At 45.0% G+C, this 11619-nt stretch overlaps 1 protein-coding gene across 1 annotated transcript; it reads left to right on the top strand.

Moving 5' to 3' along the window:
• The first annotated feature begins 8595 nt into the window (after positions 1 to 8595).
• LOC100274269 (hydroxycinnamoyltransferase3) lies at positions 8596 to 10179 on the top strand. The gene has a single exon (NM_001148633.1). The coding sequence runs from the start codon at positions 8640 to 8642 to the stop codon at positions 9954 to 9956; it is 1317 nt and encodes a 438-aa protein (NP_001142105.1). The 5' UTR covers positions 8596 to 8639; the 3' UTR covers positions 9957 to 10179.
• The last annotated feature ends 1440 nt before the right edge of the window (positions 10180 to 11619 follow it).

The following is an 11619-nucleotide window of genomic DNA, read 5'->3' as shown; positions in this document are numbered from 1 at the left end:
GACGCTGATTGTCCAGTTCTTCCATTGTAAAACGGTGGCTCCTCTCCAAGATGGTTAGCGAGTTGCTGGAATCTCGGTACAATCTGTCCAGGTTGTCGCGAGAAGCAGCAAGGATGCGTTTTTCTTCCTACAAGCAAAAATCAACTCATTCAGAATCCAAGAGCATGATAAGGCGAAGCACGGTTTCGTAAGTTACCTTTTCAGAGTCAAGCTGAGCATGAAGAGAAGAACTCAGAGCGTTGGCATCATCCAAAGCCGCGGAGACCTGACTCAATTCGATCTGACTCTGAGAATACTTCTCCTCGAAGTCAGCGCACCGTCGAGCCTTTTCAGCTTGATCTTGGGAATGTTTTTCTTCAAGAACTGTGATCTGCCGAGTCATCCCTATCAAGAGGTATTTAAACGAAATGAGGTCAGAAGGTAAAACAATCCACGAACAAGAACAAAGAAGAAGAAAGGACACTAACCAGCATTAGTTGCCTCCAACTCGGATACACGACGATGAAGCAACACCGGATTCCAACGCTCAAGAGATGAAGCCACTTCCGGGATGGAAGCACCCTGCGATTTCAGCTGACTGGCCATTCCATCCACCAAAGCCTGATAAGAAGAGCGGATGAACATAATGACAACAATTCAGGCAACGTAAAGATCAAACTAAAGCGCAGCACAGCACCTGGAGGTTGGAAAAGAGCGAAGGGATCCCCAAGTCAGGAGAAATCAGCTGGTAACCAGGTGCCAGACCACCACCCGAAGCAGCTTGCAGCAGATCAACAGGAACAAGCTCAGTACATTCAACAGAGCCTAACGCCAGACCAGTGGGGATGCTGCCCTCTAAAGCGACCCCCTGGTCCGGAGTTTGGGCCACCACCATACCGCCAGAGTGCGGAGGTGAACCTGCATGAACGTCCATGGAAGTGCAGGAAGGAGACCTCGCTCGGACACCCTCGGGGGCTGGGTCAAAGTTGGCACTGCCCACTTGAGCCGGATCATCCCCGGCAACACCCTCGGGGGCTGGGCAGTGGCTTACACTCCTCACCCGAGCTAAGTCTTCCCCGGCGACATCCTCGGGGGGCGGGCACGTGTTAGCACTATTCAAGGGGTCCAAGCTCTCTGCCGTAACCACCTCTAAGGTTGACGGGCCTTCAGCTACTTCCATGGGACCGGGACAATCCAAATCAACATCCCGACCCTCGAGATCATGCTCTAAGGTCGACGAGGCACGGGATGACCTCAACCCAGCATCAGGCACGGCAGCACAAGTCTCTGTTGCATCAACATCCACAGGCTCTGATAGCAAATCCTCTGGGACCATATCCTCTAGAGTTTGATCAAAGTTGGCCATGGACAGCTCTTGCAGACCAATAAGGGCAGACAAAGCAGGAGAAGGAACTCCACTACTTCCACCGCTAGATAACATAAACTAATTCACATATGAACAGTTTAAGAAAATAAGTCTTACACAAAATATTTCTCCACCTCAGGCATATTCGTGAACATGTACAGTAAAGCAGACTTTCGTTCTTCCATACTGAGGTGATATGCCTTGGGTGGACCAACGGTTTTGCCGTTTGTCTGAAAAATCGAAAGATCACTACAAGAAGGCATCTCTCGTTCATCATCATGGTACCTTTTCTTTCGAGCAAATACATTATGTTCTTCTGCAAAGTAACAACTTGTGAAGTGTGCTACCTCCTTAAGTTTAAATTGTTCCGCAATACATCCTTCAACTCTTGCCTTATTGCCCACCATTGCTCTAAGCTTCTTTAAAGCTCTTTCTATATGAAACATCCACCTATACTGAACAGGACCACCGACCTTAGCCTCATATGGAAGATGTATAAAGAGATGCTGCATAGGATTGAAGAAACCCAGTGGAAATATTTTTTCCAATTTGCACAAAAGCACTGGTGCCTCTTTCTCTTGTGTGACACCCACCCTTCTTAAAACCTTCATACATCCAATCACGTCTATCACCCATATTGCGGCTGTGTGTACGAGTAAGAATTGCGTGTGTGAGACATTCATGTTTATAAACGTCACACATACATCTATAGATAAATAGTTAAACTATATATATACATAACATAACTATATATATACATAACATAAACGTCACACATACATCTATATATATACATAACATAACTATATATATACATAACACATAAACGTCACACATACATATATATATATATATATATACATAACATATCATCCAATTCATTAACTAATAACATTAAACAACACATTTTATATTTGCAACATAAAATTAAAAATATGAAGACTAATAACACTGTTAATTAACAAATTTAAACAAAACTTAATCACATAACAGTTAACTCCCGTCAGCCATAAAAAACCGACGAAAATAAAACATTACAATATATATAATATACCTCGCTCGCTTTGCGTGGACGACGGTGGTGGACGACGTCGGTGGACGACGTCGATGTGGGGAAGCCGCGACTACCGTGGACGGCGGCGGGTGACGGCGTTGGGCGGACGACGGCGTTCGGCTGCGGTCGTCGGGCGCCCGGGCGGGGGCGACGGCCGTGGGCGCGGGGCGGCGCGGCGTGGGACCGGCGGCCGTGGGCTCGGGTGCGGCGGCCGGGCAAGCGGCGTGACGGCGGCGGGGCGGCGGCGGGGCGAGCGGGGCGGTGGGACGGCGGCGGGGCGGCGACGTCGGCCGGCGGCATGCGGGCACGACGGGCAGAACGGCGGCGCGGGCGCGGGCGTAGAGAGAGCGCACGGTGAAAGAAACAGAAAGGAAGAAGAAAGGGCACGACGGTGGTTATTTCGAATAACTCCCATCGGCCTGGCTGCGCGGCCGACGGGAGTTAGTTAATCGCCATCGACTGTACGCGGGCCGACGGGAGTTAGTTAATCCCCGTCGGCTACGTTGACTGGCCGACGGGAATTAAATAATCTTCGTCGGCCCGCGCGCAGGCCGACGAGAATGCTTTGGATTGCTGTAGTGATGGTGAGGATCACTGGCCATGTGCTATGCTTGCTGCTCCTTTCAGCAAATGGATTCATTCCACCAGTACTCAGTGCGAACCTAACATTTCTTGGTTCATCGGCAAAGTCTCGGTGGTTCTCATTGAAATCTTGCCACTGCTTCCCATCGGCTGGATGTCGAAGCTTCCCATCGTTTTTGTGCTCATCAGAAGCATGCCAGCTCATAAGTTTGGCATCCTCAGGGTTAGCGAACAAACACCTCAATCGATCGACGACGGGGAGGTACCACATCACCAAAGCAGGAATCTTTTTGAGCGCATAATAGTCTACTTCTTCTTTTTCTTTGCTCGTGGATTTTGAAGTCTTCTTTTTGGCTTTCTTTCGCTTCGTCCCTTTAGACACAGATGCAACACACTCTTCCTCTCGATAGTCTTTATTCGTCTTGTACCTACTTGCACCACACTTTGGGCAGCTCTCCAAGTCTTTATAATCATCACCTCGATAAAGGATACAGTGATTTCTACACGCGTGGATATTCTCCACGCCCGTAGTGAGTGGACTGATTAGTTTCTTTGCATAGTACGTGTTAGCAGGCACTTTGTTCTCCTTTGGAAGCATGTCTGCGACAATACTCAAGAACGCATCGAAGCCAGCATCAGACAGACCATATCTAGCTTTTAACATTAACAGCTTTAACACAGACCGGAGCGTCGTGAACTCTTTGGTACGGCCCTTAGACTCGTCGTACAAAGGCTCTTCTGCTACCTTCTTCAGGGACTCCATACCTTTCATGAAGAACATCGATGGATCTGTATGACGACGCAACATTGCCTCTAACAACTCTGCATCTTCCTCGTCCATAACATTTGGCAGAACATGGGTTCTTTCACGTTCATTTCCTCTGGCATAACCATGATCAATAACATTTGGCACTACATGTTCGCTCAGTGGAAGAGGTTGTTGTGTCTCGTGAACGAACTGAAAGATGTCGTCAATGTTCGCAGGGTTTCCAGCTGTATAAGGCGAAGAGCTACCCTCTCCATGCTTTGTCCAAATTATGTAATCCTTCACAAATCCTCGGCATACCAGATGAGATATGATTTGTTCTGTGTCATCAAATACAACAACATTTTTGTAGTCCATGCATGGACATTATATGTGCTTTGTCTTTGTTCTCCAAGCATGGTTCGTAGCGACAACAATAAACTTATGGACCTCAGATATGTATGATGGATCTAGCCTTGATAAGTTATACATCCAGGATATCCTCTCCATCATCACCTGTAAAAAAGTAACATAAAACACACAAGACACACAAATTGGCAAGAGAAACATATACCAATATTTCCTAACAACTAAATATATCATGGATAAAGAAAATTGGCAAAAGAAACATGAACAACCTTTCTTAGCGACCTTCTTCCAAAAAATAAAGATCAAAACCTCCCCTTGTATTTTGTGAAATCTGGCCTTCCAATAAAAGTTGGGCTGCGCGCGAGCTACACATTTTTTTGTCGGGAAGGATGAAGCATAGGCGGTTGGATCGATTAGGCAACCTAACTACTTTATCTCTAACACATGGTGAAACCCTAGATCCAAAATGTGGCTAAAATGGAGGAAAAATGAACAAAATTTGGCAAAAGAAACATAAGCCAAACTTTCCTAGCAACTAATAAACAAAAAATCTTAATACCCAAACCTATCTCTAACACATGGTGAAAGCCTAGTTTCAAAATGTAGTTAAAATTGAGCAAAAATGAACAATAATTGGCAATTGAAACATAATTAAACCAACCTTCCATACAACACATTCACCATTCGTTAAGCAACTAAATATGTGTCATGGATAAACTTATTTGAGAACTAAACATGAAAAAGGAGAGGGAATAGACAAAATCTAACCATCTTAAGCAACCTCATTTGAGGAAATAGAGAAAATAACCTAGTTATACTCTTCTCTCTCACATGTAAAACCCTAGATCCAAAATGTGGCTAAAATTGAGCAAGAATGAACAAAAATTGACAAAGAAACATAAACCAACCTTTCTTATCCACCTTCTTCCAAAAAATGAAGACCAAAACCTCCCCCCTTGTATTTTGTGAAATCTAGACCTCCAAAATCGCCTCCAATGGAAGTTCGCTGCGAGCTACAGCTCCTGTCGGGGGGAGGAAGAGTGGTATTTATAACAGATAGTTCACTGGCGGTTGGCTTGAAAAACCGCCAGTGGAAACCTATTTCCACTGGCGGTTCTCTTAACACAACCGCCAGTGGAAATAGGATATTTCCACTGGCGGTTCTGTTACACCAACCGCCAGTGGAAACTATATTTTCACTGGCGGTTCTGTTACATCAACCGCCATTGTGTTAAGATAACCGTCAGTGGAAATAGGTTTCCACTGGCGGTTCCCAAGCCGGGCCCACCTGGTTTTTTTTACTGGCGCGCGGTAACTGAAACCGCCAGTGATAATTTATGGGTGCCGCAGGCTTTGAGCTCTTTTTTACTAGTGCCATAAGCAGACCATTAGGTGCTTATTTTAGATTATTGTTTGGTTTTTTTACCCACAAATAGTCTATGTATAAACAAACATCTCCAATAGGATTATATGAATTGGATTATATAATGGGTATAAAATAAGCTGGATTATATAATAATCCTGCAAGCAAAACAAATATGTCCTAAGGCAGCTTCGGTTCGCTGGTTTAGGGTTTAGAAAGAGGATTGTGGTTAAAGTTATGGTGAGGAGATGAGACTGGAAGAAAGCTAGGAAGAGAGGGAAAGGATATACGAAAGGCGAGCAGAGAAGTTGTGTTGCAACAACGACAAGCGGCTCACAATTGACCCACTACCCCCTTGTGTAAAGCCAAGAAAGACTACATGAAAGGAAAACAAAGGTGGAGGTGGTTGGGGAAGTAGGCTAAAATGCCTAGGGTTACAATAACCTCGAGAATGATGTGATAGGGTTGTATACGCTAGCCCTTTTATCGATGGTGGCAGGCCTTAACCGGGTCGACCGTTGAAGCTAGGTCATGCCATGCTTGCACTATGGGTCCTTGTCTTGACCCCAAGCACGACACGTTCCTCGTGTTAGGTCGACACGAGCATGATGACATTCGTGTCGTACTGTGCTAGGGCCATTATTTTGGCGGGCTATGTCGCTGACTACCCAACAAACTGATCGATTTGAACATATATAATCGAGAAGTTATTTTTTGATCTTGTAGCACTCTTTTAGTTGTTGGTTTTGCTAGTTCTCCAACAATGAACGTTGCAATTGTTCACCTTGCTAGCCCATTTTTCCTTAGAAACCATATTTTTTTCTTTTTCTCCATTCAATTGAACTCATGACAAATCTCCTTCCATTATTTGATAGAAAATCATGAAAAGAATATGTGCCCATTTGTGCTAGATATATTCTTTTTATCTTCTTACATTTACGTGAACAAGTATTTGCGAAATCCTTAGGAAGGGTAGAGTTATGCCAGACAACGAATTGGACATAATTTAGAAGGGTTATTATATATTACCATGCATTCCTTTTATTTTTGAAGTGAAAACCTATGCCATGAAAATGTGGAAGTGGGATGAAAATCTTAAGATTTTTGTTATGCTTATAGGCATGAGTCAGTTCCACACGAGGACTAGATCCACTAAAACTCGTAATAAACTTAAGCATTAGATCTAACTCAACCTACCAAAACTAGATGGTTAAGGCTAACCAATCTTGTTTAATGGAAGAGGATCATTCTCGTCTTATATTGTTGTGTTCTTTAGCCATCAACCTTCAATATCTGATGTGGCTCTAAACCTTGCAAGCACTACTACAGGGACGTATTGTAGGGGTGGCCACCCATATGTCTCTAGAACTTTAGAGATGACCAACTAGCTCTAAGAATCTATTTCTAAAAGGGGACTTATTCTATTGCAGAAAAAATGCACGCTTTGAACCCACAACCTTAGGGCTCGCTTATCCTCCTTATTTTATCTTCATATGATTGAGAAATGAGTAATTGGGACCTTAAAATAACTCAAATGAAAATAGTGTCAACTACAAAGTTGTATAACTTTTCGAGATGTACAATTCTAGTTTTGATTGTTTCTCCATCTAAGGTCATAGTTTTGAATTTTGGATGTGAGAAATTAAATCTTTTTCTTAGGTTCAATCTTAAATTTTATTTGAGATCGTAGCTTTAGCTACGCTTGATTTTAAATGAAAGCATTATTGACTATAAAGTTGTATAATTTTTTGAGATCTACATTTTTTGTTTTGGTTATTTCTCTATATGAAGTCGTTTAAAAGTCTAAATTTTAAATATGAGAAATTCAAATGTAACTTTTTTTGAATATATGATTTTAAATGAAAAAGGTTATCAACTATAAAACTGTATAAATTTTTTAGACCTACAACTTGTGTTTTGGTTGTTTTTTAACCAAGATTATTTGAAAATTTTGAATTTCAAATGTGAGAAATTCAAATGGAATTTTCTTTAGATAAGCTATTACAAATGAAAAGTTAGCCAACTATGAAGTCTAATTTTTGAGATCTGTAGATCATGTTTTGACCACCTTTTCTTCTAAGGCCGTGTAAAAAAAATCAATATGTGAGGATTTTTTTCAATAGACGGCGTCTATTTTTTTAGAGTTGGTATTGTCTCTAGTCGCATCTACAAATTTATTTGCAAAGATGGCTTAGTTGTCCCTAAAGAAATAGGAGTATTTGTGAAAACGACAAAAAATTAACAATCCCTTCTACCATTTCATTTATGGAGGCGGCTGGTTTCAGAAATTATTTTTGATGAATTTAGATTCAGCAAATTTTTTTGGGGTAGCAGTGAAGTTTTTTCTCCATGCTAGATCGAGTTAAGATTGGGGGTAGGTGACGTGCAAATCATCATTCTACACTGACGGCTTGGTCAATTTTGATGCATTTATGTCAAAATGACAGTGATACCAGATTCCTCAAGAAAGTTTGATGAGAACCAAAGAGCATGTACGGTTCCTGGAGTCCACATCCATGCAAATGCAAATAATGACTGAAATAAACTCGACTTGGACTTGTTCAATGAATCGTTCAACCATTTCACCCATGTTTCAACTATCGATTTACTGCCGTCTGCAGTAAAAAATGTCAATTTTTTTTACACGCACCTGCAGGCTTCACACTGACTGCAACAGGGTGTCAGCAGTCTCTGCGCCACACCTCGCGGCTATATTTGTCATGAAAGACACCATGTTTTTACTGCCGTCTATATGTCAGTTTTTCTTATTTGCAAGCTATATTTGTCATGAGAGATCACACTGAGTTTGTAAAACATGTGATTTTCCTGTGAGTAATTAAGACAATTACTTTTTACGATTCCTTCGTGCATTTTACTAGTGCGGAGAACATTGTTTTTCTAAAATCAAGATTTATTTATGGTACATCGTCTAGAGTTGTTTGAAACTTTTATCAATTGATCATAAGAAACATTGTTTTACATTTTTTTAAAAAAGACACCTAGATTTACAATTTTAGAATAGCATCGGTGCTTTCCTCATCATCCACCTGGCTCTCACTCTCTAACCGTCGCACTTGCAAGATACAAGTACACGTCTATTTAAACCACCGAACAACCGTCAACACTCACCGGCTGCTGCCTGCTGCTCAGCACCACACGCTTGAGAGCTTGTTACGAGGCAATGGCGCCGACGGTGGAGGTGTTGACGTCAGAGGTGGTCGTCCCGGCTGAAGAGACTCCGGCGGGCAGCATCTGGCTGTCCAACCTGGACATCGCCGCGCGCCGCGGGTACACGCCCACTGTCTACTTCTTCCGGCCCAACGGTGATCCGGGGTTCTTCGCGGCGGATGTCGTGAAGGGCAGCCTCGCCAGGGCGCTGGCCGCGTTCTACCCGCTCGCGGGGCGGCTCGGACTCGACGGCACCGGGCGCGTCCAGGTCGACTGCACCGGCGAGGGCGCGGTGTTCGTGACCGCGCGGTCGGACTACGCGCTCGACGACCTGATGCGCGAGTTCGTGCCGTGCCGCGAGATGCGGGACCTGCTTGTGCCCCCGACGCCCGCGCCGAACCCGCCGTGCGCGCTGCTGTTCGTGCAGGTCACGTACCTGCGCTGCGGCGGCGTCGTGCTGGCCCTGTCCATGCACCACTCGGCGTGCGACGCGCGGGGCGCTGCGCACTTCTTGGAGACGTGGGCTAGCATCGCGCGCGGGGACGACGCCACCACCGAGAACGCTCCCGTGCCACCGTGCTTCGACTACGGGCGGCTGCTCGCCGCGCGCCCGGGCCCGGCGCGCGCGGTGCTGTACGACCACCCGGAGTACAAGCCCGAGCCGGAGCCCGTGGACGCCGACGCCGTGGCCGCGTCCGACGACTACGCGAGCGCCATCATCGTCATGACCAAGGCGCAGGTGGCGGCGCTCAAGGCGCGGTGCCCGGGGGCGTCCACGTTCCGCGCCGTGGTGGCGCTGGTCTGGCAGTGCGTGTGCCTCGCGCGGGCGCTGCCCCCCGAGGCGGAGACGCGGCTCTACTCCATGATCGACATGCGCGCGCGCCTGGACCCGCCGCTCCCGCCGGGATACTTCGGCAACGCGGTGGTCCGCACGTCGGTGTCCGCCACGGCCGGCGAGGTGACGTCCAACCCCGTGGGCCACGCCGCGCGGCGCGCGCTCGCGGTGACGAGCCAGGGCGACGACTACGCGCGGTCGCTGGTGGACTACCTGGAGGGCGTGGACGCCATGAACCTGCCCAGGAGCGGCATCTCGCGGGCGCACCTCCGCGCCATCAGCTGGGTTGGCATGTCGCTGTACAAGGCCGACTTCGGGTGGGGCGCGCCGGTGTTCATGGGGCCGGCGCTCATGTACTACAGTGGCTTCGTGTACGTCATGAACGCGGCGGGGAAGGAGGGTGCCCTCGCGCTCGTGCTGTCGCTGGAACCGGAGAGCATGCCGGAGTTCAGGAAGGTGTTCGCCGAGGAGCTCGCGAGCCTGGAGGTCATGTAGTGCATACATATACCTCAAGTACGTAGCAGCTAGCCGCTAGTGCACAGCTGCACGCGTAGAACGTACTGTACTACATGGTTGGTTATACGTGTGTGTGTGTGCGCGTGGGCGGAACTATGTATTAATTTCTGTCCATGCCATGTGCACGTGTCCAGCTGTGAAGTATTTGGATGCCAAGTCATGTATGACTACTATATATATACTGTTTAGATGTTTGAGTCCCACGTTTTCAATTTGTCACTATCACCTAAACCTCGTCACTTCCGTCACCTCACTTCCGCACTGTTTGTCGATTTGTGCGAAAATTGCAGGGCGGAATTCAGATATGCACCATGCACGGCAACAAAGATTATATTTTGGAAGTTGAATGCATCAGGAGAATATTCAGCCCGTCAGCCAATTTGGCCCAATTCATAGGCTCAACAAACACCGAATTAGTAAAATCACTTCCCCCGTTTGGATCATTGGAATTGAATTCCATTCTAATAATAGTAATTTAGGCATATATCAATTAAGCTAATTTGATTTTATACAAAATATATTTATATACTATTATTAGCAAGATATCGAAGATATTTATACGTTACATTTTTACTATAGAGGAGTGAGACGAAGAGTGTCATGTAAGTTACAAAGTAGAAACAAATTCTACTAATGCATAAAATCATTTCTCATCCTCCACCCCATGAATTTGAGATAGACTTATATCTGAACTTTGGAAAGTGGTGGAATGTCAAATTCCAAACTAAATAAGTTACTTTATTGAGTGAATTCCAATTCCTCTCAAATGAAGGGATCCAAACGCCCCGTAGACCTTTTTAGATCCTTGGAATTGAATTCCATTCTAATAATTATAATTTAGATATAGATTAATTAAGCTAATATAGTTCTATATACAGAATATAATTGTATGTTGTTGGCCATATTGGGGGAGACATTTATATGTTATATTTCTACTACAGGGGAGCGAGCCGAAGAGCGTGTTATAAGTTGCAGAGTAGAAACATAAACTAGTGATACACAAAAATCAATTTTCAATCCTCATCCTATAAATTTCGAATAGACTTGTATCTACACAATGAAAAGTGGTGGAATGTCAAATTCCAAACCAAATAACCTACTCTATTAAGTAAATTCTCATTCCTGTAAAATGAAAGGATCCAAACGACGATTTCATAACTTACACACCATGCCTTCTTGACCGTTTGCTACAAACCCAGCTGGCTTCTCTATGTATATTTCCTCATCTAGCTCTCCATTTAGGAATGTTGTCTTAACATCCATTTGATGGACGAGAAGACCATGAGAGATAGCCAGAGAAAGTAGCATGCGAATTATGGTCCATCGGGCCACAGGTGAATAAGTATCAAAGAAATCCTCGCATTCTTTCTGTGAATAGCCTTTAATTACAAGCCTCGCCTCGTACCTTTCAATAATACCATCAGGCCTAGGCTTTTTCTTGAACACCCATTTACTCCCAATGGGCTTACGCCCATAAGGACGCTCAACGACCTCCCAAGTTTCATTAGACATAATAGAATCCATCTCACTCCTTATTGCATCCTTCCAAAAGTCAGCATCAGGAGAGGAATATGCCTCTTTAATGGTACTTGGGGTGTCATCCACAAGATATACAATGTAATCATCACCAAAGGACTTTGCA

The sequence above is a fragment of the Zea mays genome, chromosome 6 (genome assembly GCF_902167145.1).
Source record: "Zea mays cultivar B73 chromosome 6, Zm-B73-REFERENCE-NAM-5.0, whole genome shotgun sequence".
In the NCBI taxonomy this organism is placed as follows: domain Eukaryota; kingdom Viridiplantae; phylum Streptophyta; class Magnoliopsida; order Poales; family Poaceae; genus Zea; species Zea mays.
This window is presented reverse-complemented; position numbering and strand designations above follow the sequence as displayed.

Coding starts and splice junctions, on each gene's coding strand:
- LOC100274269 (NM_001148633.1), top strand. CDS start 8,640: ATGGCGCCGACGGTGGAGGTGTTGACGTCAGAGGTGGTCGTCCCGGCT.